This window comes from Sceloporus occidentalis, unplaced genomic scaffold (genome assembly GCF_023333645.1).
Source record: "Sceloporus occidentalis isolate IW3139 unplaced genomic scaffold, rSceOcc1.0.p SCAF_7, whole genome shotgun sequence".
NCBI classification, from domain to species: Eukaryota; Metazoa; Chordata; class Lepidosauria; order Squamata; family Phrynosomatidae; genus Sceloporus; species Sceloporus occidentalis.
Genome location: NW_028316987.1, coordinates 3,667,560 through 3,695,533, shown reverse-complemented (window position 1 = coordinate 3,695,533; position 27,974 = coordinate 3,667,560). Strand labels below are relative to the sequence as shown.

At 45.2% G+C, this 27,974-nt stretch overlaps 2 protein-coding genes and 1 long non-coding RNA gene across 6 annotated transcripts in view; 1 reads left to right on the top strand and 2 right to left on the bottom strand.

Annotated features, from left to right (window-relative positions):
• The window catches only part of FAM117A (family with sequence similarity 117 member A), a 42,592-nt gene extending 41,539 nt beyond the window's left edge, over positions 1 to 1,053 (bottom strand). Inside the window, exon 1 of one of the 2 annotated variants that reach the window (XM_089531681.1) lies at positions 867 to 1,053. In XM_089531681.1, coding sequence (XP_089387807.1) covers positions 867 to 975 — 109 coding nt within the window. In that variant the 5' untranslated portion in view covers positions 976 to 1,053. The remainder of the gene's footprint in view (positions 1 to 866) is intronic. The other variant, XM_089531680.1, reaches the window with a different exon arrangement.
• A 3,183-nt stretch (positions 1,054 to 4,236) lies between these two features.
• LOC149309042 (uncharacterized) lies at positions 4,237 to 10,918 on the bottom strand. The gene is made up of 4 exons (XR_016281877.1): positions 10,796 to 10,918; positions 8,569 to 8,630; positions 5,909 to 5,998; positions 4,237 to 4,550 (listed from the first exon to the last, which is right to left on the bottom strand). It is a non-coding gene; the product is annotated as an uncharacterized LOC149309042 (long non-coding RNA).
• A 138-nt stretch (positions 10,919 to 11,056) lies between these two features.
• Positions 11,057 to 27,974, top strand: part of KAT7 (lysine acetyltransferase 7) — a 44,579-nt gene continuing 27,661 nt past the window's right edge. For all 3 annotated transcript variants that reach the window (XM_089531678.1, XM_089531677.1, XM_089531679.1), the window contains exons 1-5: positions 11,057 to 11,140; positions 16,927 to 17,074; positions 18,676 to 18,852; positions 19,451 to 19,690; positions 19,797 to 19,879. In XM_089531678.1, the coding sequence (XP_089387804.1) occupies positions 11,126 to 11,140; positions 16,927 to 17,074; positions 18,676 to 18,852; positions 19,451 to 19,690; positions 19,797 to 19,879 (663 nt within the window). In that variant the 5' untranslated portion in view covers positions 11,057 to 11,125. The remainder of the gene's footprint in view (positions 11,141 to 16,926; positions 17,075 to 18,675; positions 18,853 to 19,450; positions 19,691 to 19,796; positions 19,880 to 27,974) is intronic.

The following is a 27,974-nucleotide window of genomic DNA, read 5'->3' as shown; positions in this document are numbered from 1 at the left end:
GTGACCTTATCGTGATGTTTTCTTGGCCAAATTTCTTCAGAGGAGGGTTTGTCATTGCCATTCTCTGAGGCTGAGAGAGTGTGACTTACCTAAAAGTTTACCTTTACAGTTTGTACATTTATCTTGAACATCCTACATTTTGGCCATGCCATGCCCTCCATCTGGTTACCCTGAACTAGAGCCGCCAAGCTTTGCTGTCGGGTGGGGTGGGAGTTCTGGGAGTTGTAGTCCCCCCAAATTAAACCTTTCCTCACAACCCTTTCCTCAAAGGAAAGCACATGGCACACCATCAGAGTGATTCCCAGCTCTGTCATGAAACCCACTGGGTGACCTTGGGCAAGTCACACTCTCTCAGCCTCAGGGGAAGGCAATGGCCAACCTCCTCTGGAGGGAACTTGCCAAGAACACTTTCCATGAGTCAGAAATGACTTGAAGGCACACAACACACACACTACAAAAGGCACTGCCCAGACACAGGCTGCGTCCGCACTGCAGAAATAATCCAGTGTGAGGCCTCTTTTAACTGCCATGGCTCCATGGTATAGAATTCTGGGAAGTGCAGTTTGTTGTAGCGCAACAAACTGAATTCCACAGCATGGAGCCATGACAATGAAGGCTGCATCCATACTGGAGAAATAACCCGGTTTGGGACCGCTTTAGCTGCCCTGGCTCAAAGGCTATGGAATTCTGGGAGTTGGAGTTTGTTGTGGGCCCAACTCCCAGAATTCCATAGCAAAGAGTCAGATAAAGAGTTAAAGCGGTGCCAAACTGGGTTATTTTCTCCAGTATGGATGCAATCTAAAAGTGGTCTCAAACCGGATTACTTCTGCAGTGCGGACGCAGCGACACACTCACACACCGGTTACCTGCCCGGCCCCCATCTCCGCTCCGTCGGTGCTGCTGCAGCTGGAAAGGGACGGTGGCCTTGAGCGGCTGGAGACCCCCCCGGCAATAGGAAGACGTCCCCGCTGCCATTCCCCCTTCCCAAGCCCCGCATATAAGAGAGAGAGGCGTTACGCTTTCCCTCCCCAAAAGGGTCCCTCAGGAACAACTCTGGAGACCCTCTCCGCTCGCTCTCCCAGCGACAAGTGACGGCCGGGGGCTCCCTCCCCCGTCACAGCATGCCTTTTTAAAGGGGCAGTGGGCGTGGCCTCGACCCCCCGCCGCATCTCATTGGGCAGCGAGTTGGGAGGGGCGGGGCTTCAGGACAGGACTCTCACGCGTGCTGCGCATGCTCTTTCGCTTCAGTCCCTGGACCATCCCTGCCCTGACTAGCATTCTGTGCTGTGCAGAGTGGGAGGAGAGAGAGCAAATACTGGGAAGGATAGTGGCACTACAGCATTTTATTTACGTATTTACAGCAGTTAATATTATATATTATAAATATTTTATATTATTTTATTATAATTATATATGTAAAAACATAATAATTATAATAGATTTTATTATAATTATTATATTTAGATAGATATAATAATGATAAAATAATAATATGTTGTGTGCCTTCAGGTTGCCTCCAGTTCATGACCATTCTGTCATGGAGTTTCCTTGATAAGATTGGTTTAGAGAAGGCTTGCCATTGCCATCCTTTGAGGCTGAGAGAGTGTAACTTGCCCAAGGTCACCCAATTGGTTCACATGTCTGAGCCAGGATTGGAACCCAGGTCTCCAGAGTCATAGTCTGACACTCAAAACCACTAAGCTACACTGGCTCCATCATTGTCATCATCATCATCATCATTTTGTGTGTCTTCAAGTCGTTTCCAGCTTATGGAGACAGGTTTCCAAGCAAGTGTATCACAGGGCTTTCCTGACATGTTTCTTCTTAAGGTGTTTGCTGTTGCCATGCCCTGAGGTTGAGAGAGTGTGACCTGTCCAAGTTCACCCAGTGTGTTTACATGGCCAAGCTGGGATTTGAACCCTCTTCTCCAGAATCATACTCCAACTCTTAAACCACTACAACATGCTGGCTCTAGTCAATATGAATTACAAATACAGTGGTCCCCCGGGTTACGAAATTAATTCGTTCCGCTGCCCTTTTCGTAACCCGGAAGACTTTCGCAAGCCGAATTGCCATAGGCGCTAATAGCGAAAGCCGCTTTTTGGTGCGAAATAGCGCCGAAAAGCACCAAAAGTTTTTTCGTAACCCGAAAAAACTTTCGTAACGCGGAACAGTTTTTTTAAATTATTTTTTTTCGTAACCCGGGAATTTCGTAAGGCGGTGCTTTCGTATCCCGGGGTACCACTGTATAACATTTTGTGTCCTCATCTTTGCTAACATATGCAAGTTAATGAGATGATTTCAAATTACCATTAATTGAGCTCAATTACCTAGTAAATCTTAGTGGCTCAATTACCTAGCTACCCCCATATAGATATATGGGGCAGTACATCACTTAATGGCCTAAGGACAGAGATTTTTTTCCAAACATTGGCTCTCCAGGTATTTTGGACTCTTAACTCCCAGAAGCCCTAGCCACAATGGCCAATGTCTAAGAATATAATATTATCTTATTATAATTATATGTCTAAGAATCCTGGGAGTTGAAGTCCAAAACACCTGGAGGATCAAGGTTTTGGAAACCACCATCTTAGAGCAACCTGATGAATTGGACTATGCTTTTAGTCTCCCCAGCCAGTGTGGTTGTTGAGCTCCATATGAAAAACAACACAAACACTACCTTCCACTTAGAAAAAAAAAAGAGTACAGTATTTGATCCTAAACACACAGCAGAAATAATCCAGTTTGAGACCGCTCTAACTGCCCTGGCTCAGTGCTAGGGAATCCTGGGAATTGTAGTTTCTTGTGGCACCAAAGCTCTTTCAGATAGAGAAGGCTAAATGTCTCTACAGTTCACAGAATTCCCTAGCATTGAGCCAGGGTAGTTAAAGCAGTCTCAAACTGAATTATTTCTGCAGTATGTTTTTAACTTTTGCTAATCAGTATTGGCACTAGAATCACATTATTGGTATATATTATTACATTTCTATTTACCTTTCCTCCAGTGAGTTTAAGGCAGACTACATGGCTAACCCACATTATTTCCTTACACCAACCCTGTGAGGTAGGTAGGTCAGGCTGAAAGTGCAGCTGGACCAAGAGCAACCAGTGGGAGATTAAGGCCTGTTCATATTACAGAATTATAGTGGTATTATTCCACTTTAACTGCCAGGAGTCTCTCCTATGGAATGCTGGGAATTGTAGTTCAAAGAGGCATTCTAACTGAGAATTCTAAACATCCCTTCCCTAAAACACCAGACCAGTCCCAGGATTCCATAGCACAGAATCATGGCAGTTAAATAGCACTGTAATACTGTAGTGTGAATGGGCCTCCAGTGGATCTCCAAAGTCCCACTCCAAATACAGTGTGCCCTTGGTATCCACTGGGGTTTGATTCTAAGATTCCCCTGTAGATACCAAAAACCGTGGATGTTCAAGTCCCATTAAATACAATGGATAGTAAATAGTGTCCCTTATACATAATGGCATCTCTTATATAAAATGGCAAAATCAAGGCTTGCTTTTTTGTGTGTGTATACATACCTTCAAGTTGTTTCTGACTTATGGCCACCCTAAGGTGACCCTGTCATGGTATTTTCTTAGCAATAATTATTTATATTATTATTTATTGCAATTATATATATCCCACCTTTCTCCCATGATTGGATTCAGTTTCTTCAGAGGGGGTTTGCCATTGCCATCCTCATGCTGAGAGAGTGTGACTTACCCAAGGTCACGCAGTGGGTTTCATGGCCAAGCCAGGACTCAGACCTTGGTTTCCAGAGTCACAGTCTAACACTCAAACCACTATACCATGCTGGCTCCAATACCACACTATAATACATAAATAACACAAAATACACAGCGTTCATCCATCCCACAATACAGCCTTGACAAACCCTAGCATGGTCCAAGTTGTGGGGTTACTGATATAGAACCCAACAATTTATCTATACCTCAAGGATTTTCTGTGTCCAAGAAGCATACAGCAAGGTAAATAGGTAGAAAGGAAGGAGGAAAACAGCATTAAACCAACAAAAGTGCAAAGGGACAAAAATAATTAATGAATGACCATAAGACAATTTGTAGGAAAAGACAGCAATACTTCTATATAAAAGGTAAAGTACAACGGCAGCCATTTTAACTGAAGTAGTTCATTGGATTGGGCTCTTCAGGCATGGAAGTTCTGCGCATGTAAAGTCAAACAATTCATCTTCATTTATTTCATCACCATCATCATTTATTTATGGTCATACACCAAAATATAAAGTACAATTAGTTACAGGTAAAATTTGTAAAATTCATAAAGCAATTCAATATCAAGCTAATTGTTCCCCTTTAACTTGCTTAGACATCTGAGGTTGCTCTGCATTCTCAAACATAACAAGGCACAGCTTCTTCTCCCGATTTTGCTTTAATTCTACTTTCAGAAGCTAAATCAGCCTTCTAAGGGCTGTGTTGGTTGTAGGCAAAGGGAGTTAGAGTTGACTCTAGCACATCTGGTGGGCAACAGGTTGGGGAAGACTACTCTGTGCTGATTACCATACGCTCTGAAAAGAAAAAGAGGAGAAAACAAAAACAGAATTTAAAAAATTCATGTCAGCAAAGTCTTCTGATGGCATCCCCAAGAAAATTAAATGACCAAAGATCACAATGTTGTGTTAAAATCTTTCAGTCTGGAATGTCTGCAAGGGAGCGGGTGTGGTGGGCATATCTCCTACAGAAGCTACAGCAGACTGTCTGAAGCCCTAAGCAGATAAGACGTGGATGGGGTGGGAAGGAGCAGGCTTCCGTATTTTGGCTGAACTCCAGCTTATCTGGAAAGGAGACAACTTCCTAACATAGCATGACAACCTTTTCCCACCGGTTGCTTGTGAAGACGGCCAGGTGTCAGACAAGAAAACCTTGCAGAGTGATTTATGATCCAGTCTGCCATTGGATTTAAACCAAGTTGCAGATAGTTCCTAAGGGCCAAAATGTTTCACTTCAGAGTCCTATCTTGTTTGCTTGGACATAAGTCCCATGCCTTTCAGTGCAACCTTGGGCTTGCTATGCACCAGAGTGTGATAAACTGCTACCTTAAATTATTGTGCGTATGTGTGTACGTGCCTCCAAATCACCTCTCTACTTATGGCAACCCCATTAATTCATACGGTTTTTTAGGCAAGAAATATTAGGAACAGGCAGAGTTAATAACTTCCCGTAAAACATCTTTTGTCAGAGGCCCGGGTTGTCTCCATTTCTAATCTTGCCATTTGCAAAAGCATTGCTCCTTTCCTCCAGCAAGAATTAAGTTGTGTTTTAAAGTCTAAACACAAGGAAGAATGCTTTCTTCTCTTGGAAAATACCAGCATACCTCAGTTAACAAAGCCTTAAACAAAGAAGCTCCTTTAAAGTCCTTTTACAGCTGTGCGGTCCCACCTTTCTCGCTCATCTTCCATCTTGCTAGATTACTTTTTAGCAGCATCACATTGGGAGGATGAGGAAGGAGACGCTTGAGAAACAGATTTTGGTGTCTGGTTTAAGCAGCCTGTCTGCAGCAAACAACCCAGTAAAGCTTGAGCAGTCAGGTGTGCCAACCTACAAGCAAAGTAAACGGCAACTGCCTCCAGAATCCCTAAGAGAGCATAACTGAAAAGCAAAAGGGAGAGAAAGGAGGGACAGCAGATAAGCCTGCACCATGTGTTCCCTCCAGAATGTTAAAGAAGCATAGATTTATAAATTTGCCACAAAAATGAAATCATAAGAATAACTAAGGTTGGTGAAAGAAAAAGAAAAACTCCTAGATGTATTTTGGAAGACGTTTCCAAATGGTATTTGCTTACTTATGCAAAGCATACCTGACCTGGTGATTTAATTTCACACATGCATATGGTTAATTTTTAATTGAAAGATTGTTGAAACAAACCTTCCTTGACAACTCCTCAGGACACAACACACTGTGTCTGCCCCACTCCGTAGTAGTTTTCTTTATAAGTCTTATTTTCCGAAGAAGTTCCTCAAAAATAAACCAAAACCAGTTATTATTAACCCTTATTTATATAGTAAGCTAAGCTAAGCTAAATACTTAATAATAATAATAATAATAATAATAATAATAAAATTTATTTCTATTTCCCGCCTCTCCCTGTGGATCTAGAAAACTGAGAGATTTTCTTCTGTACAAGAATGGCCAATCTCCCTCACAAAGGAGAGAACCACCCCGCCATTTGCTAAAATCTAGAAGCTGAGATTGCTAGATGAGAGCTGCCAGTCATGTGCACAGAAAGATAACCTTTGGTGGATGTAGGATGGCCATGAAAAGGAAGGAAAACCAAAAACACAAGAGTCAACCACAGGAGTGCTTGCAGAAAGAGATGTGCTGGAAAAGGATTGGCTTTCCCATCTTGTTGCAAGATGAGATAGAAAAAATGGTTTTTGGTTCTTTTGAAATAATTCCAGCTTTAAACAGAGTTGTTTCACACTTGCTTCTGCTGCTAGAAGCCACACTAGAGGCTAAGGGCATGATTACTACCTCCCCAAGTGACCAGGATTGCAGGGAATTTCCTCTAATGTTAAAGTTTAAAAAAAATTAATTTCCACACTAGTTGGAAGGGGATGATACGTAAGACACACCCACCTGCCTTACATCAGTCCAAAAACAGATAAACAGTTGAGAAAAGTTACTTTTGGGGATTACAACTACTTGAGTCTCACTGCCACTTTGGCTAATGACGAGGCTAAAAAATTCTAGAAGCTGTAGTCTAAATGTGACTGCTCCCAACTCTGAAACACATTTCCGGCGGGTTACAGACTGCCAGAAAGTACGCGACGAGCACATACTAGGGTTAGGAAGGGGCGGTGCTTCCGCACCCCCTAACCCTAGTACGCGCTCCAAGCGTAGAAAATGGCGGTGGCCGTTCCACACGGCCGCCACCATCACTACGTCACGACTGCACCGCCTCCAAGCAAGGCAGCGCGGTTGTGATGTATTGGGGCCGCGCCAGGGCGCCCTTTCCGCAACCCCGGAAGGAGCTCCATTTTGGAGCTCCTTCTGGGTTTGTGTCGCTGGGCGCAGCCTTCAGACGGCTGCGCCAGGGACACAGAAGAGAAAGGGGCCAAGCAGCCCCTTTCTCCTCCTCCCCGCCGTCGCCAGGTGTCCTTGGGGCTTGAAGCCCCAAGGACACCCCTTTCCAGGACGCGGGGAAGCGGCCTTTTGCAGCTTCCCTGCAGCCTGGAAAGCGGCGGATCGGGGCCTCGGAGGCTGCTTGTCTGGCAGCTGAGGCCCTGATACAGCAGGGAAAGGGGCGGGTGCACGCCGCCCCAAACGGGTGGTCTGTATCCCGCCTCCGTCTCTCACCAAATGTTTGCGAGGTCCCCTCATGCTAAGATAATTTCATATAAGACCTGTGGTACCCAAAAGTCCAGCCCATGTAACAGGCCAGAAGCAACTCTTAGGAGGGCAAGGAGGATTGTCCCAATGATTCAAGATTTTCAAAACAATGACTTCACACCAGTAACCAGTGTGAGCAGCTGAATCTAATTTAAGAAAAAGGACTCTTTGGATTCAGCTAAGAAATGTGCTAGATTGCTTTTTCATTTGGTCTTTTTAATACTTTATCTGGGGCAATCTGTAGCCCTTCAGCTGTTATTGGCTGCACACTCATATTAATAATGGGCCTTCCATTGTCTTAATTCTTAGGTATGTGGTACCATTTGTTAGGTCCAAAACATACAGCAGAAATAATCCAGTTTGAGGCTGCTTTAACTGCCCTGGTTCAATGCTAGGGAATTCAGGGAACTGTAGTTTTGTGAGACATCTAGCCTTCTCTGCCAGAGAGCTGTGGTGCCACAATAAACTACAATTGCCAGGATTCCCTAGCACTGAGGCAGGACAGTTAAAGCGGTCTCAAACTGGACTATTTCTGCAGTGTGTTTTGGACCTCAGCAACCAAAATGTTTGTCTCTTCTTAAAGCACACTTTATGTGTTAAAGTGCTGTGCCAATATATGCATTTTATAAAAATAAAAGAAGTGAAATCCTCCTTAGGATTTGATGGCTTTATCTCAAAAGTAAGTTAAAGACCCAGTTTGTGTCTAATGTACATTTTTGACCCTACCATGGGGAATGCTGTTAGGTGATCTTGCACCAGATCAAGATGTTACGTTGTCCATGGCCTTACTCCTGGTTAAGTCCCACCTCCCATGTTGGTGCTATGAGCTCTATATAAGTCAACTCAGCTGCATTGTAAATTTTAACTCTACAGGTGGCTGGAGATGGGGTTTGTGTAGGAGAAGGTTATCTCTATGTTGTAGCCATAATACAGCAATCACATCTGGCAAAAAACAAGGCTACACTTCAAATAGAACAGACTGCACACATTGATGGGTAAGATTCAGTGCATACTATATATGCAAAATACAAAAATGTTGGTTAAACCTTTTTTTGGTGGGGGGGGGAAGACTATAATCTCCTGAATTCCCTCGCTTTGCTAACTGTGGAATTCTGGGAAATGGAGAAAAAAGAAAGAAAAAGAAATATTTTCCAGATTCTACAAAAGACAGCAATTACACAGTGTGTATATCTTACCATTCGCTGGCTGCCCTTCAAACCATTTGAATGTCGCCCTGACTGCTCCTTAGAGAATGAGCCTGTTTGCATATTTTTAATTAGTATTTTAAATATTTTAAAGAAAAAAATATAAGCAGCAAACAATGCATCTACAAGCCATTGCCATGATGTATATTGAGTTTGTGTTTCCTGACTATCAGCTAAAATGTCCAGCTGACAAAATTACAATAGAGTATCTTTCAAAAACCAGTGCGTAATAAAGAGGGAGAGGAAAGACTGGCATTTTAATTTGATTAACTATTAAAATAGTATTGTGTAGATTCTGGAAGGGCCTTGATTATCTCTAGAAGCCCATGTTCTTTCAGTTCATTTCCCCCAGTTCCCAGAAGTCCATAGCACTGAGCCATATCAGTTAAAGGTCCAAAACACACTGCAAAAATAATCCACTTTGAGACCGCTTTAACTGCCCTGGCTCAGTGCTACAGAATACTGGGAACTGTAGTTTTGTGAGATATTTAGGCCTGTTACAGACAGCCAAAATAAAGCTGCTTCGAGTCACAGTGGAGGTATGGTGTTTCAATGATGCATGCATCCTAAGAGTCCAGAAGCCACACCAAAGCCACGCTCCAGTTCTTGGGGCTGGAGCGTGGCTTTGGTGTGACTTCTGGACTCTTAGGACGCATGCATCATTGAAACACCATACCTCCACTGTGACTTGAAGCAGCTTTATTTTGGCTGTCTGTAACAGGCCTTTGCCTTCTCTGTCGGAAAGAGCTCTGGTGCCACAACAAACTACAGTTCCCAGGATTCCCTAGCACTGAGCCAGGGCAGTTAAAGCGGTCTCAAAGTGGATTATTTCTGCAGTGCGTTTTGGACCTTTAACTGATATGCTATGGAATTCTGGGAACTGGGAAAAATTAACTGAATGATTAAGGGCTACTAGAGATTGTCAAGACCATTCCAGAATCTGCAGAACATGATATCATTTTATTAATTACTCTAATTAAAATGCAGCCATTTCTCTCACTCTTGACAGAATTGGGTGCATACTTATCTAATTTGCAGATGACACCAAATTAGGAGGAACAGTTAATACTCCAGAGGGCAGGATCAAGATTCAAAATGACCTGAATTGACTAGAAAACTGGGCCAAAGCTAACAAAATGAAATTCAACAGGGAGAAACGTGAGGTACTGGACTTAGGGCGGAAAAATGAAATGCAGAGATATAGGATGAGGGACACCTGGCTGAACGAGACAACATGCGAAAGGGATCTAGGATCTCAAGTGGACATGAGCCAACAGTGCGATGCAGCAGCTAAAAAGGCCAATGCGATTTTAGGCTACATCAATAGAAGTATAGTGTCTAGATCAAGGGAAGTAAGAGTGCCACTCTATTCTGCTCTGGTCAGGCCCCACCTGGAATACTGTGTCCTGTCCTGGGCATCACAGTTTAAAAAGGATGTTGAGAAACGAGCCATGTGTCCAAAGGAGAGGGTCTATAAAGTGGTGAAGGGTCTGGAAACCATGTCCTGTGAGGAATGCCTTAGGGAGCTGGGGATGTTCAGCCTGAAGAAGAGAAGGTTATGAGGTTGTATGACAGCTGTTTAAATACTTGAAGGGATGCCATATTGAGGAGGGAGCAAGCTTGTTTTCTGCTGCTCCAGAGACTAGAACCCGGAGCAATGGATGCAAGCTCCAGGAAAGAGATTCCACCTCAACATTAGGAGGAGGAATTTCCTGACAGTCAGGGCTGTTCGACAGTGGAATGCACTCCTTCCTCGGAGTGTGGTGGAGTCTCCTTCCTTAGAAGTTTTTAAACAGGCTGGATGGACATCTGTCGAAGGTGCTTTGATTTGGATTTCCTGCATGGCAGAATGGGGTTGGACTGGATGGCCCTCTGGTCTCTTCCAACTCTACAATTCTCTGATGCTTCATAACATGCTGGTTATTATTATTATTATATGATTATTCCTGCAGTGTGTCTTGGACCTTAGCCACGGACATCTCTACTTTCGCCAAGGGCTAATGGAACTAGTCCAGCGAGCATCCTGTCACAACAACCTCCTTCGCCCAAATCAAAGATGGCTGTTCCCATAATGAAAAATAGAGGCTGAGTCCCAAACCAAAGATGGCGGAGCCAGCGCTGAAGGCAAATATGTTCTGCTTAGACTTGCCCATAAGCACAAGGCTGCCCGAAGTAAAGATGGCCACCTGCGCTATTTCGAATGGGGGGTTGCCCTCACCCAAAATGGCCGTCGCGGTTCGCCCTGTCTCCCAAGGCGTCATTCCCGACTCCAAAATGGCGGCGCGCCGTTGGCGTGAGGTGAGGTTTGTCTGCGTCACGTGACAGGCAGGACGGGGGTGTGTGTATCCCCGTCGTGTGTCCCGGCGGAAGAGTGAAGGGAGTCGGCTGAAAGGTCGCAGCTGGAGGCAAAAGGGGGGGGGGACACAGCGGCGCGGCCTAGCGCTGGACAGCCGGAGACACGCCAGTCACCACGGAGACAGCCGGAGCCAACGCGGCGGCCGGGGCGCAGCCACCCTCGCTGCCTCCGCCGCCGCCGCCTCCGACGAGGATGTCGCGCAGGAAGGTAAGAGGCCGCAGAAGGAGCCAAACCCCTTCCCTTCCCTTTCTCCTTTTCCCAACACAGGCTCGAAAACCAGTTAAAAACGTAGGCCTTCAAGCCCCTGTTTCATTTCGCGCCCTGATTGGCTGCCGCCGCCTCCCGCCGCGACCTGAGTGGCCAGCTGCGCCATCAATCATGGGAAGCCCCCGCCCTCAACGGTTATTTGTTTCCCACCTCCCTTTGGGTGACTGTGGTGTCCCGCCTTCTGTCTTCCCTGATTGGCTCCGCGGCTCAGCCCTCATTGGCTAGTCTTCCTATCACTTCCTACTGGCGCGGTTTTCTTCTCTCCGCCTCTCCGTCGACTTCATACTTGGCTGCGTGCCTCGAGAGCGGGGGCTGAGGGAGGCGCTGATTGGCTGGCGGCGATGGCCTGGATTGGCGTTCCCTCTCTTCCCATTGGTGGACTGCGCCGCAGGAAAGCCCGCCCCCTTAACGGTGATTGGTGGAGAAGGAAGAGGCCAGAGGAGGTTCAAAACAAGACTGGTGGCTGAAGAGGGATTCCTGCTGGAACCCCAGGGAAGGTTATTGATGAGTGTAGTAGGCTTACATGTGTGTGTCATGTGCCTTGAAGGCAGAAACATTAAATGCATCAATGTAGGATGAGGACACCTGGCTTAACATGTGAAAGGGATCTGGGAGTCCAAGTTGACCATGAGCCAACAGTGTGATGCAGCAGCTAACAAGGCCAATGCGATTTTAGGCTGCATCAATGGAAGTAAAGTGTCTAGATCAAGAGAAGTAAGAGTGCCACTCTATTCCCCCCCCCCCCCGGAATACTCTGTCCAGTTCTGGGCACCACAATTCAAAAAGGACATTGAGAAACTGGAGCATGTTCAAAGGAGGGTGACTAAAATGGTGAAGAGTCTGGAAGCCATGCCCTATGAGGAATGACTTAGGGGGCTGGGATGTTTAGCCTGGAGAAGAGACGGTTAAGAGGTGATATGATATACCTGTTTAAGTATTTGAAGGGATATCATATTGAGGATGCAGCAAGCTTGTTTTCTGTTGCTCCAGAGAACAGGACCCGGAGCAACGGATACAAGCTCCAGGACAAGAGATTCCATCTCAACATTAGGAGGAATGTCCTGACAGTAAGAGCTGTTTGACAGTGGAACACACTCCCACAGAGAGTGAAGGAGTGTCCTTCCTTGGAGGTCTTTAAACATAGGCTGCCATCTGTCAGAAGTGCTTTGATTGTGTATTCCTGGATGGCCCTTGGGGTCTCTTCCAACTCTATGATTCTAAGTCATTTCTGACCTATGGAGTTCCTATTACAGGGATTTCTGGGCAAGTTTCCTCTGGGGGGGCTTGTCATAGTCATCCTCTTGAGGCTGAAAGAGTGTGACTTGCCCAGGATCATCCAGTGGGTTTCCATGGCCAAGCCAGGATTCAAACCATGATCCCCAGAGTCATAGTCCAGCATTCAAGCCATTACACCAAAATAATACAGCACTGTTTGTAAGAAGCCTAGAACACTCTGCCTTTCGATTCTTGTAGTATTACTCTTTTAAATACATATTTGTTTTGCTTATGAATTTCTTTTACACGTGCTGAGGGTGGCAAGACCCTGCTTGGAGTTATTGCTGCAACATTAGATGCTCCGAGACTGTTCCTTAAAGTCATTGGGGGTTTAATTGAAAGTGTACCTATTTCTTTCATGTTTCATAACAGCAGTGACAAAAATGAAACTACTCAGTAGTTCATGACACACGCTACTTTGTGCACATTGTTTCAGGCCTAGTAGTGGGGCATAAGACACTGTAATTCTTCATAACTGTATAGACTCTCCTTGGCTTTGTATTCCTTTCTTGGCATTTGATATTTGATAATGCAAATAACGTTACACTGTTAGTGTAAGGAAAGAATCCAGGCAGAAAAAAGGAAAACATGAGTGGGACTATAATCAAAAGTGCAAAACGCAATAGCACATTTGCTCTAATGATATAATATAAGATGTTTGTGAGTACAACACTTCTTAGGAAGGGTGTTTTCTATACATTTATTCAGATAGGAGGCTGAAATGAGAAGCTCGCTTCTTCTTGTGGTACATGAGTTTGGCTTGCATGTTTGAGTCGCCTTGGACTCATGTATTTTGTAGCCCCCTTTGCAGTAATACTTTTGTAATTCCTTCTGCTGTGACCACTGGTAACATAACACTGACTATCTGAGAAGGTAAGCTTTGTACTAGTAGCCTGGGATGTGTATAGGCTTACATTCCCTCCTGCTCCCAGTCTCTAATACTTTTTAACAGTTCCATAACAGGTAGAAATTCAATCTTCTTCCTTACCATGGACCATCAGCAGTCACTGCATCTATTGAATTTCTGCCTGTCACACACATGCTAAAGGCACAGGAGCCATAATTGTAGCGTGTCTGTATAAGGGAGTTATTTGTAAATTCATTATTCTGTAAAAAGAGAGCCATTTGTATCAGAAGTGCAAAATCAGATATCCAAAATCTAACTGGATGTCCCACATACAGAGTAGCAGACTATAATGCTAGAAGAGAATAGTGCCACTGCGTCTACTGAATCAATCGAAAATAAACTGCCTTTTTTGCACTAGGCAATGCTACAAGGGAAAGGATTGTTTCTAGTTTGATAGTGATTATTAATCCAGCAGTGAAAGCTGCTTCTTTAGAAAAAATGAATTGCTTCAGGCTCCAAGTGAGGCGCCTATATACAGCACATAGGTTGTATAATGTCCTGGTTAAGTTACGAACTGTGTGTCTGTGAACGCAATATTAAATGCTAGCCTCTGTTCTCTGAACTTGGAGATGGTCACAGTCCCACTGAGATGATCACATGTCTAACCATCACTTATGGTGATATCACCTCAAATCCCCATATTCTTTCTTAGGGCATTGCTGTTCCCATGATTCCCACTGGAAGCCAATTCCTCTATGTTTTAAAATCCCTTCACTGGCTGCCTATTAGCTTCCGGGCAAGATACAAAGTGTTGGTTTTAACCTTTAAAGCCCTACATGGCCTGGGTCCTGACTTCTTGTGGGAGCGCCTTCTCCCATATCATCCTTCCCGCACTCTCAGCTCCACTGAGAAGAATCTGCTTTAAACGAAGAGCACTAGATTCTCTGCAGTGACCCAGCGTTCCTTTTCAGCAGCTGCTCCTAGACTCTGGAATGACCTGCCGGACGAGATCTGTCAGATTACCACCTTGGAAACCTTTAAGAAGGCTATTAAGGTCAGTTACAGATGGGCATAAAGTACGGACTCAGTCTGTACTAGGGTTAGAAAGGGGCGTCCCTTCCGGACTCCCCTAACCCTAGTATGGACTGAGTCCGTACAAAATGGCGGCGCCCGTTCCACACGGGGCCGCCATCTTTACGTAGCGGGTGCGCTGTGTTCGCACATCGCGTGGCGCATATGACGCCGCGAGTGTGCCATTGGCGCCTCACGGCATCATAGCCACGACGCATAGAGAAGCGCCATTTTGGCGCTTCTTTTTAGCTGTGCCGGGAAGCCTTGCGGTTTGGCCGCTGGGGCTTCTCGGCGCAGCTAATGACGGCGCAGGCAGAGCGCCGCTTTTCGGCGCTCTATAACACGCCCAAGACAGATCTCTTCTGGCAGGCCTTTCCAGACTAGAATATCCTTGCTGACCTGCCTCCCTCCTTCCTTTTTCTACCATTATCCCCCATCTTTATCTTTATTCTACACAGATCCCGCTTGAAACTCTTATTTCTCTGAGATCAGGCCAACATAGTTAATTACAAGATGACGTACACTGCAATAAAACACAGTAATATTTCCATAGTAAGTTAAAATACATTATATCTGTCTGTCTATATGGATAGCATACTAAAACAACAACAAAGACAAATGGTAACATGTTCAGTCAAGTCTTTGTGTAGGCTTTTCTATAATCAAAGTCTGCAATATCAATAAAATGGGAAGGGGGGTGATTCGTTCACAAAGGATAGCTGATCTCGTGGGATCTAGTAGTCCTATATCTATTCAAACAGTCAGATCTTGCAGTCATTGTTTAACAGAGTTTGGCAATGTGAAAATCAGTACTCCTTACATACTATTCTAAAAACTCAAGTTTAGCCACTAAATTTAAAACAAAATGTTTCTGTTGGTTGATTGTCATTTCAGTAGTACAATATAACATTTAAAAATATGTTTATTCACTCTTTAGCCTCCAATGCACAAACATTTGTGGCTGCAGTTCTCCTTTAATTTAATATACTATTAATAATGTATGTTGACTGTACAATACAGTCCACCCTTGCACAGTCTTTACTGTCTTTTTGGAACTTAGTTCCTTTCTGTCTCTGACTTCTGAATCCCAATCCTTTTGTTTTCTTTTCCCAACACATCATTCCAATAGCACCTCCTATTCACACTCTGTCAACCTGTCTTCATATACTGGTATATACAAATATGCTGCACTCAACATTCTACATTTATAATTCAGCCTTCAGGCACATATTTTGAACCATATTTGTCATCTGATATCATAATATGGATGCAATATATTACTGCAAGCTATATTATAATCTTATGTTAGTCTGTAGAATCAGTATGTAGAGAGATCTTGTAGCACCTTTGAGATCTCTCTGTATTATAAACTGTGTAACATCAGCAAGATCTCAGCCATGTTTGGGGTCTATGAAACAGGCTAATGCACAGAGTGCCCGATTTCTGCCACAGAGAGCAGATAATCATTTGGTGTGGGATGAAGAAGCAACCTTCCATATATTTTGAAGTCTAGTCACCATTATTATTATTATTATTATTATTATTATTAACCTTTATTTATAAAGCGCTGTAAATTTACACAGCACTGTACATACAATCTTTTAGTTAGATGTAGGGATTATGGGAGCTATAGTGCAAAGTAGCTAGAAGCCCAATGTTTTGTTGGTGATTTCCAAGTGCTTCTATGAAACAATAACATATTTTGAGAACTGTTGCCCTGAGATCTGACTTATAGCACCTGACAGGCTCCAGCCACATAGGTGGTAATGAGGGATTATGCAAGTCAGTCCAAAAAATATCTGCAGGCCTTAGTTACCTACCCCTGCCTTAAAGTATGGCAATAGGTTCCTCTAAAGTGTTGACTAATGTGAGTTGTGTTAGAGGACAGGGACATCAGGCTGTAAACTGTTTTGAAGCTGTGGCTGGTATACAAGAGAATGTGCTACTTTTGTGGCTTTTTTGGCCCTCTTCAGAGGTTTTGACCTACAAAAGCCTTGACAGCTTGACTTAAGAGTTAGCAATAACAATAGCAAGCGGTTTACAATGTGTAAGCTAATTGCCCCCAACAAGCTGGGTACTTATTTTAACAACCTCAGAAGGATGCCAGGCTGAGTCCACGCTGAGCCCTTGGCTGGTATTGAACTCAAAATCTTGTAGCTTGTGAGTCAGTGGCTTCAGTACAGGCAATTAACCACTGTGCCACCTTTCCTTTGTCATATACCACTGAAATTCTTTAAAATGAACTTATCTCACTTTTCTCCCAGCATGGGAATTTAACATTATACAGAGTCAACGCCAGAATCTGACAGTCATGTTCTTGCACACCTATGGATAGTCATCTGCACTATAGTCTGAGCATTCCTCTCATCTGAAATATTGTAAGATTTTAATTTGTGCTTGATGGATTTGTGAGTAAGACTTTTAATTGAAGGTGGTTTGTGTTTTGTTGATAGATATTTGTGCTGAGCCCTTAGGAGGTGATCCTATACAAATAATACATTTGCCTTTCTGTTTTGTGTCTTTGGTCTTTCAGAGAAATGCAGGCAGCAGTTCTGATGGGACCGAGGACTCAGATTTCTCTACAGACCCAGAACATACAGACAGTTCGGAAAGTGATGGCACTTCACGCCAGTCAGCACGCGTGACCCGCTCTTCCGCTAGACTTAGCCAGAGTTCTCAAGGTGCATCTGCGAGTGCCTTCAAAATAATTAAACTGTGTATCTTACAATACTTATATACAGGTTACACATTCCACAGTTAACAAAGCCTGTGATAGTGAAATTCCATTTTTAGAAAGTTTTAAATGCCCTCCCAGCCCCTCTTTTCCTTCACGTTATCTCTCCAGGTGGAGGGTTTTTAGCAGCGTTGGCCTTAGGGAAGTGGTGAAAGAGGGCTGGAGAAACATAGACTTTTTGTTGGTTTGTTGCAGTGTGTCTGCAGTAAACAACACAATAAACCTTGAACTGATGGAAAAATTGATTCTGCTCTATCATATCCTAATATAGCTGTATGTGCCTACCTAATACAGGCAAGTTAAACATCAGCTACTTCCCTTACTGAGCATGTATGAAGAGCTAAATAGAGAAGAAAGAGAATAGATAAGCCTTTTTCACCTATGTTAAAAGAAAGCATGGATCTACCAGTATATGTTTGGCTATCAAAAAGAATATCATAGGAAAAGTGAAGGCTGATGAAAGAAAACGTCATTCCTGGCTGCATTTGGGATGAAACCTTCAGGTATAAAGTTCAGCATGTTTTCCCCTTCATGCAAGGCTTATCTGACCTGGTTGTTTCATTTCACATGTGCATGTTGTTAGTTTCCAATAGTAAGTTTGCTGAAACATGTTGAACTGCTTTTATTTTCTTTGTTTTTAGTTAAAGTAATAATGTCCAGGAATATATATACTTTATTAACTGAAGCATACCTGTATTGGAGGGTTTCCAGTGCTTGATCATTTCCCCCTTTAGCCCTACTAAAAGAGGCATCCGCTATACAGTCTACCTACTTGCACCTTAATTGAGTCTTTGTCCATCCTTATATCAAGCTGTAGCTGTGAATCCATGTAAACAGTTACACACCATGGGGGCATGGAACAGATCATTCCATAACATGGGTGCATTTATTCCACAGGTCCAGATATGATGCTGTCTTGGGTGATGCTGGCTGTGTGCCCACATGCACAGAGCCCAATAATCCTTTTTCATCTTTGGAAGGCATTGGAGAGGTTACTTTCGAACCACTCCTCCATCAAAGAAAGATAAATCTATATAAAAATCTCACTGTAAGGGAATGGAGAGCTAGTACCTATGATGAAAGTGTGTACTGAGTGAAATCATCATATTGAATTCTTCTCTAGCAGGTTGCCAGAGTTTGTCCCCCGCACCCGAAATTAGTGTAAACCTATGCAAGTAGATCTTGGCCAAGATCCAAAGGTCTTCCAGCATGGGGGCTGAGAGCTAGTGGTTTGCCTGAGGTCCACTGATCAGATCATAGTTCAGATGGGACTTGAACATAGAACCTGCTAGCTCATATTTGTCACTGGCCCCATTTCTCATATGTATGGTCTGAGTTGAACATGATTTAGGATTAGGAAGGAATTTGTCAGTTGAGAAGTGTTTGCACCTTAAGCTCATACTTTTAAAAACCTTGACTATATTCAGGTTCTCTTTGTCAGAAACAATGTTAATATGGGAAGAGCTGTGAGTGCTAAGGTGCTTTGATCAGTGCTTCATCAAATGAAATATATTTCTTCTTTTTATCTTCCTCACCTTGTAAAATCAGATTCCAGTCCAGTTCGAAATCCCCCATCATTTGGAGGAGAGGAGCCTATCTATTCTACCAGAAGAGTAACCCGCAGCCAGCAACAGCCTGCACCTGTGACTCCCAAAAAATACCCACTTCGACAGACCCGTTCATCTGGATCGGAAACGGAGCAAGTGGTGGACTTTTCTGATAGAGGTTGGTGAACTGGGCACAGGGAGTGGGGAGCTACTGATAAATGGGATCATACTGGATTTATTTCTGTGTTGTTGCTCATTAGACTTTCTGTACAGAATGCTTCCTTGAGAACAGGGAGCTTTAGAATTAGAGACAGTAGCTTAGCTAAGGTTGCCTTTAAAATCTGAGCATTGTATATACTCATGTACTGTATAAGTCTAGAAATTTTAGTAAAAAAATTGACCCAAAAAGCTGAGTCGACTTATCTATGGGTCAATATAAGCACTGTACTTGAACTCGTATTTAAAAAGGGGAATGCTCTGGTGAAAATCAAGAGTGTAATCTATTCTGGAAGCGCTGACCTCCCTCTGCTCTCTCATCCATCCAGCCTTTAGGGTGAGCACAAACAGTTATGAGGTCATATGTCTACCTCTCATTTTTCCTTTTGGGTTGAGGCTACTCTCAGAAATTTAGTCTGGAGATCAATAATATGTCTTTAATACCATGTTATATTGTAGGCCTGGTATTAACACCTGCATATTAATTCTTTGGAGAAGTTCCTTCTTTTTAATGTTTTCCAGTTTCTTTACACAATCTTGTAATGTTGTGACTGTCACAGACACTAAGAATGCAGCTGATCACGATGAGTCTCCACCCCGGACACCAACTGGGAATGCCCCATCCTCAGAATCTGATATTGATATCTCTAGTCCCAACATGTCTCACGATGAGAGCATTGCCAAGGATATGTCTATGAAGGATTCTGGAAGTGACCTGTCCCATCGTCCCAAACGCCGTCGTTTCCATGAAAGCTACAATTTCAACATGAAATGTCCCACCCCTGGCTGCAATTCTTTAGGTATTGTAGAACCCACCATAAACTAAGTTCCAATTTTTAAAATTTCATGTCTGAATCTGCTAGCTGTCCTTTTTATCACTAAATACGATATGTATTCTCTCCTCAGGCCATCTGACAGGGAAACATGAGAGGCACTTTTCCATATCTGGATGTCCGCTATATCATAACCTTTCAGCAGATGAATGCAAGGTAATAGTTTCTCTTGGCATGTGTGAAAAGGAGGGAAAAACCCATTGGAGGGAATTGCAAGTGGTGGTGGGGAGTGGGAGTGGGAAATGAAAGGTTTCAGCATGCTTTACCTGCCCATCCTTGCAAACCAACTCTCCTTTCAGTGCAGCTCTGTAGTTTGTTTTGCATTATGTCAAAACTGGGATTTTTGGGATGTTGTTTTTTTGTTGAGAATAAACCGTAGCTTATGATTCCATCTTGTTAAGAGACAGATTATTCAAGGAGGCTGGTTGGAGGAAACAAATAGGAATGATCCAGCGATGTGCACTAGCATACCTGGTTCATCATAAGCCAAAATTCTGATACACTGGTACCCCGGGTTACGAAATTAATTCGTTCCGCTATTCCTTTCGTAAGCCGAAAATTTCGTAACCCGAAGCGCTTTTCCCATTGAAAATAACTAATGCGTTCCATGACCTCAGACTGAACCTGCAAGTCAAAACAAAGTCACAATAGAGGCCTATTAAGCTAAGTACCCTACAATACAATGTAATACAAAGTTGCCTGAGGCACTAAAGAGCTTAACAATGACTGGCAGGTCCATTCTAAACTTTCTAAGGATCTTAACAATGACTGACAGGTCCATTCTAAACTTTCTAATGATCTTAACAATGACTGACAGGTCCATTCTAAACTTTCTAAAGGATAAAGAAAAAAAGTTTTTTTCTCTCTTTGATGGTTCTGGCATCTCAGAGTCAGGCAGGAGGAGGAGGATGAGCTCTCAAATCATCACACCCATGACCAAAGCACCCCAAATCTAAAAAAGCAACCCCATGGTCACACTCTCTGGCCCAAACGTGCAAAAGTCCCACCCCACACTCTCAAATCATCACAGCCATGGCCAAAGCACACAAGAACTCAAGCCCATAGGCCAGAAACCCAAAATCTGAAAATGCCACCCCAAAGTCACACTCTCTGGCCCACATCAAATCAAGGCCAAACATGCAAACCTCACATCTCACACTTTGAAAACATCACAGCCATGACCATGCCACCCCAGAACCCAAACTCAAAGGCCAGAAACCCCAAATCTGAACATGCCACCCCAAGGTCACACTCTCTGGCCCACATCAAATCAAGGCCAAACACATCTCACACTTTGAAAACATCACAGCCATGACCATGCCACCCCAGAACCCAAACTCAAAGGCCAGAAACCCCAAATCTGAACATGCCACCCCAAGGTCACACTCTCTGGCCCACATCAAATCAAGGCCAAACACATCTCACACTTTGAAAACATCACAGCCATGACCAAGCCACCCCAGAACCCAAACTCAAAGGCCAGAAACCCCAAATCTGAACATGCCACCCCAAGGTCACACTCTCTGGCCCACATCAAATCAAGGCCAAACATGCAAACCTCACATCTCACACTTTGAAAACATCACAGCCATGACCATGCCACCCCAGAACCCAAACTCAAAGGCCAGAAACCCCAAATCTGAACATGCCACCCCAAGGTCACACTCTCTGGCCCACATCAAATCAAGGCCAAACACATCTCACACTTTGAAAACATCACAGCCATGACCATGCCACCCCAGAACCCAAACTCAAAGGCCAGAAACCCCAAATCTGAACATGCCACCCCAAGGTCACACTCTCTGGCCCACATCAAATCAAGGCCAAACATGCAAACCTCACATCTCACACTTTGAAAACATCACAGCCATGACCATGCCACCCCAGAACCCAAACTCAAAGGCCAGAAACCCCAAATCTGAACATGCCACCCCAAGGTCACACTCTCTGGCCCACATCAAATCAAGGCCAAACACATCTCACACTTTGAAAACATCACAGCCATGACCATGCCACCCCAGAACCCAAACTCAAAGGCCAGAAACCCCAAATCTGAACATGCCACCCCAAGGTCACACTCTCTGGCCCACATCAAATCAAGGCCAAACACATCTCACACTTTGAAAACATCACAGCCATGACCATGCCACCCCAGAACCCAAACTCAAAGGCCAGAAACCCCAAATCTGAACATGCCACCCCAAGGTCACACTCTCTGGCCCACATCAAATCAAGGCCAAACACATCTCACACTTTGAAAACATCACAGCCATGACCATGCCACCCCAGAACCCAAACTCAAAGGCCAGAAACCCCAAATCTGAACATGCCACCCCAAGGTCACACTCTCTGGCCCACATCAAATCAAGGCCAAACACATCTCACACTTTGAAAACATCACAGCCATGACCATGCCACCCCAGAACCCAAACTCAAAGGCCAGAAACCCCAAATCTGAACATGCCACCCCAAGGTCACACTCTCTGGCCCACATCAAATCAAGGCCAAACATGCAAACCTCACATCTCACACTTTGAAACATCACAGCCATGACCAAGCCACCCCAGAACCCAAACTCAAAGGCCAGAAACCCCAAATCTGAACATGCCACCCCAAGGTCACACTCTCTGGCCCACATCAAATCAAGGCCAAACACATCTCACACTTTGAAAACATCACAGCCATGACCAAGCCACCCCAGAACCCAAACTCAAAGGCCAGAAACCCCAAATCTGAACATGCCACCCCAAGGTCAGGCCCATTCTAAAGGATAAAGGAAAAAAAGTGTTTTTCTTATCTTTGCTGGTCTTGGCATCAGAGTGAGGCAGGAGAAGGAGGAGGAGGAGCTCTCAAATCATCATAGCCATGACCAAAGCAACCCCAAATCTAAAAAAGCAACCCCATGGTCACACTCTCTGGCCCACATCAAATCAAGGCCAAACACATCTCACACTTTGAAAACATCACAGCCATGACCATACAGTACAAAAGTGTTTTTCTTATCTTTGCTGGTCTTGGCATCTGGTCCTGGCATCTCGGAGTGAGGCAGGAGGAGGAGGAGGAGGAGAGGGGCAGCCCAAAAAGCCAAATTTAAACCAATTCAAGCAATTTAACCACTTCAGCCAATTCAAGCAATTTAACCACTTCAGCCAATTTAGCCAATTCAAGCAATTTAACCAATTCAGCCAATTTAGCCAATGCCACCAATTTAACAAAGTTAACCATTTTTTAAAAAAGAATTTGGTGTTTTTTTTAAGGGTCACCTTTTTTTTAAGGGTCACCTTTTGCCTTCTTGGAAGACGGTTCTCCCGCTCTAGGGAAGAACTGGTCCAAGGATGTCTGCTTTTGCCGGCCCTTAAGCAGGTTCTTAAAATGGCTAAGGCAGACATTATCAAAATGGGCAATGGCATGGCTGGTGAGCACCTGCTCAGGGTGGTGCTTCTCCACAAAGGAAGCCACATTGTGGAATTGCCTCAGAATGTCTTTAATGTCTGCCGTTGGCAAAGATGCCCCCGCAGCCTCCTCCTGCTGGCCCCTGTCGAAGTGGAGCACGTCCTCGTCCACGGCCGAGTGTTGCATCGCCGCCAAGGCCTTCAGGTCCTCTGTTGTCAGGTCCTCGTTGTGCTCCTCGAGGAGTTCCTCCACGTCCTCGTTGTCCACGTCGAGTCCCAGGGACCTCGCGATGGAGACGATCTCGTGCACCTCTTCCTCTTCACCTGGCTCAGCACCCTCGGACTGTGACCCTTCCAAGGAAGAAGCATCAGGCCACAGCTTCCTCCATGCAGCAATCAGGTTGCGCCTGGTGATCGCCTGCCAGGCCAAGTCCACCATCTTTATGCACACCACGATGTCAAAATGCTGCTTCCAGAACTCACGAAGGGTCAGCTGTGTGCTCTCGGTCACATCGAAGCAACGCTTGAAGAGGTGCTTGGTGTACAGCTTCTTGAAGTTGGCGATCACCTGCTGGTCCATGGGTTGCAAGAGGGAGGTCGTGTTGGGTGGCAGAAACTGGACCTTGATGAAGGAGAACTCCGCGAGGATGTCCTTCTCCAGGCCATGCGGGTGCGCAGGAGCATTGTCCAAGAGGAGGAGGCACTTCAGGGGCAAATCTTCTTCCTCCAGGTACCGCTTCACTGTCGGGGCGAAGACACTGTTGATCCACTCGACGAAAAGGAGGCGTGTCACCCATGCGCGGCCATTGGAGCGCCACATCACTGGCAACCTGTCCTTCTGGATGTTGTGTGCCTTGAACGCCCTGGGATTCTCGGAGTGGTACACCAACAGGGGCTTGACCTTACAGTCCCCGCTGGCATTGGCACACAACGCAAGTGTGAAGCGGTCCTTCATTGGCTTGTGGCCTGGCTGTCTCCTCTCCTCCTGGGTGATGTAGGTGCGGCGAGGCATCTTCTTCCAGAAGAGGCCCGTCTCGTCGCAGTTGAAGACTTGCTGCGGGACGTAGCCTTCCTCCTCCACCATGGCCTTGAACGCGACGACGAATGCTTCAGCGGCCTGGTGGTCTGCGCTGGACGCCTCGCCGTGACGGACGACAGAGTGGATCCCGGTCCTCCTCTTGAACCTGTCGAACCAGCCACGTGATGCTTTGAAGTCCGGGGTGGCTGGCTCCTCCTGCGAAGAAGTTCCTTCGCCTGCCTCCTTGCTGGCCAGGTCTTCGTAGATGGCGGTGGCCTTCTCGCAGATGACCGAGGTGGTCACAGTGTCCCCGACTCGCTCCTTTTCCTTGATCCAGAGGAGAAGCAGGCGCTCCATCTCCTCATGCTTCGGTGTCCTCTGCTTGGCGATGGTCGTCACGCCTTTCGCTGGAGCCACAACAGCTCTGATGGCCTCCTTCTGCTTGAGGACAGTGCCAATCGTCGATGGGTTGCGTCCATACTCCTTGGCAATGTCCACCAAGCGCACGCCCCTCTCGTGCTTGGCAATGATGTCCTTCTTGTCCTCCAAGGACAAGGGAGCCCTCTTCTTCTTCTCACCGCTTGGCTTGGGAGCCATAGCTCAAGCCTAAAAAGGACAAAAGGCACAGGCAATGAGCAAAAGCCACAATTGGAAACCACCCCCACCCCCATGGTCACACTCTCTGGCCCAAACTTGCAAAAGTCCCACCCCACACTCTCAAATCATCACAGGCATGGCCAAAGCACACAAGAACACAAGCCCATAAGGCCAAAACCCCCAAATCAGAAAATGCCACCCTATGGTGAGAGTCTCTGGCCACATGTGACCATAGCCAAAGTGTTAAAAGTCTCACACCACACTTTGAAAACAGCACAGCCATGAAGAAATCAAAGCAGCAAATGAAGCCCATCATCCACACATCAGAGCATGCCACACTAACAGCAAGAAACCCCCAAAAAAGCAACCCAGCAGCTCTAGCCCATCATCCACACATCAGAGCAGGTTACCCAAACAGCAAGAAACCCCCAAAAAAGCAACCCAGCAGCTCTAGCCCATCATCCACACATCAGAGCATGTTACCCAAACAGCAAAAAACCCCCAAAAATGCAACCCAGCAGCTCTAACCCATCATCCACACATCAGAGCATGCCACACTAACAGCAAGAAACCCCAAAAAAAGCAACCCAGCAGCTCTAGCCCATCATCCACACATCAGAGCATGTTACCCAAACAGCAAGAAACCCCAAAAAAAGCAACCCAGCAGCTCTAACCCATCATCCACACATCAGAGCATGTTACCCAAACAGCAAGAAACCCCCAAAAAAGCAACCCAGCAGCTCTAGCCCATCATCCACACATCAGAGCAGGTTACCCAAACAGCAAGAAACCCCCAAAAAAGCAACCCAGCAGCTCTAACCCATCATCCACACATCAGAGCATGTTACCCAAACAGCAAGAAACCCCAAAAAAGCAACCCAGCAGCTCTAGCCCATCATCCACACATCAGAGCAGGTTACCCAAACAGCAAGAAACCCCCAAAAAAGCAACCCAGCAGCTCTAGCCCATCATCCACACATCAGAGCAGGTTACCCAAACAGCAAGAAACCCCCAAAAAAGCAACCCAGCAGCTCTAACCCATCATCCACACATCAGAGCATGCCACACTAACAGCAAGAAACCCCCAAAAAAGCAACCCAGCAGCTCTAACCCATCATCCACACATCAGAGCATGCCACACTAACAGCAAGAAACCCCCAAAAATGCAACCCAGCAGCTCTAACCCATCATCCACACATCAGAGCATGCCACACTAACAGCAAGAAACCCCAAAAAAAGCAACCCAGCAGCTCTAGCCCATCATCCACACATCAGAGCATGTTACCCAAACAGCAAGAAACCCCAAAAAAAGCAACCCAGCAGCTCTAGCCCATCATCCACACATCAGAGCATGTTACCCAAACAGCAAAAAACCCCCAAAAATGCAACCCAGCAGCTCTAGCCCATCATCCACACATCAGAGCATGTTACCCAAACAGCAAGAAACCCCAAAAAAAGCAACCCAGCAGCTCTAGCCCATCATCCACACATCAGAGCATGTTACCCAAACAGCAAAAAACCCCCAAAAATGCAACCCAGCAGCTCTAACCCATCATCCACACATCAGAGCATGCCACACTAACAGCAAGAAACCCCAAAAAAGCAACCCAGCAGCTCTAGCCCATCATCCACACATCAGAGCATGTTACCCAAACAGCAAGAAACCCCAAAAAAAGCAACCCAGCAGCTCTAACCCATCATCCACACATCAGAGCATGTTACCCAAACAGCAAGAAACCCCCAAAAAAGCAACCCAGCAGCTCTAGCCCATCATCCACACATCAGAGCAGGTTACCCAAACAGCAAGAAACCCCCAAAAAAGCAACCCAGCAGCTCTAGCCCATCATCCACACATCAGAGCATGTTACCCAAACAGCAAAAAACCCCCAAAAATGCAACCCAGCAGCTCTAACCCATCATCCACACATCAGAGCATGCCACACTAACAGCAAGAAACCCCAAAAAAAGCAACCCAGCAGCTCTAGCCCATCATCCACACATCAGAGCATGTTACCCAAACAGCAAGAAACCCCAAAAAAAGCAACCCAGCAGCTCTAACCCATCATCCACACATCAGAGCATGTTACCCAAACAGCAAGAAACCCCCAAAAAAGCAACCCAGCAGCTCTAGCCCATCATCCACACATCAGAGCAGGTTACCCAAACAGCAAGAAACCCCCAAAAAAGCAACCCAGCAGCTCTAACCCATCATCCACACATCAGAGCATGTTACCCAAACAGCAAGAAACCCCAAAAAAGCAACCCAGCAGCTCTAGCCCATCATCCACACATCAGAGCAGGTTACCCAAACAGCAAGAAACCCCAAAAAAAGCAACCCAGCAGCTCTAGCCCATCATCCACACATCAGAGCATGTTACCCAAACAGCAAAAAACCCCCAAAAATGCAACCCAGCAGCTCTAGCCCATCATCCACACATCAGAGCATGTTACCCAAACAGCAAGAAACCCCAAAAAAAGCAACCCAGCAGCTCTAGCCCATCATCCACACATCAGAGCATGTTACCCAAACAGCAAAAAACCCCCAAAAATGCAACCCAGCAGCTCTAGCCCATCATCCACACATCAGAGCATGTTACCCAAACAGCAAGAAACCCCAAAAAAAGCAACCCAGCAGCTCTAGCCCATCATCCACACATCAGAGCATGTTACCCAAACAGCAAGAAACCCCAAAAAAAGCAACCCAGCAGCTCTAGCCCATCATCCACACATCAGAGCATGTTACCCAAACAGCAAGAAACCCCAAAAAAAGCAACCCAGCAGCTCTAGCCCATCATCCACACATCAGAGCATGTTACCCAAACAGCAAGAAACCCCAAAAAAAGCAACCCAGCAGCTCTAACCCATCATCCACACATCAGAGCATGTTACCCAAACAGCAAAAAACCCCCAAAAATGCAACCCAGCAGCTCTAGCCCATCATCCACAAATCTGAACATGCCAGTAGCAAAACCCACAATCCACACTTTGAAAACACCAAAAAAATAAAAATAAAAAAAATAAAAATTAAAAAAAAATTAAAAAAAAATTAAAAAAAATTAAAAAAAATTAACAGCACCCCAGCACCCCAGAGCAAAAGCATGGTCACACTGTCTCAGCCCAACCCACCCCACAAGAAGAAGGTAAAAATTCATCAACCTACCGGTAGAGAAATTCCCGATGCCGGTCTTGATCCGAAGATACACCTGGCAAAGGCAGCAAAAGTCCAAAGCCAGGAAAAGTCCGA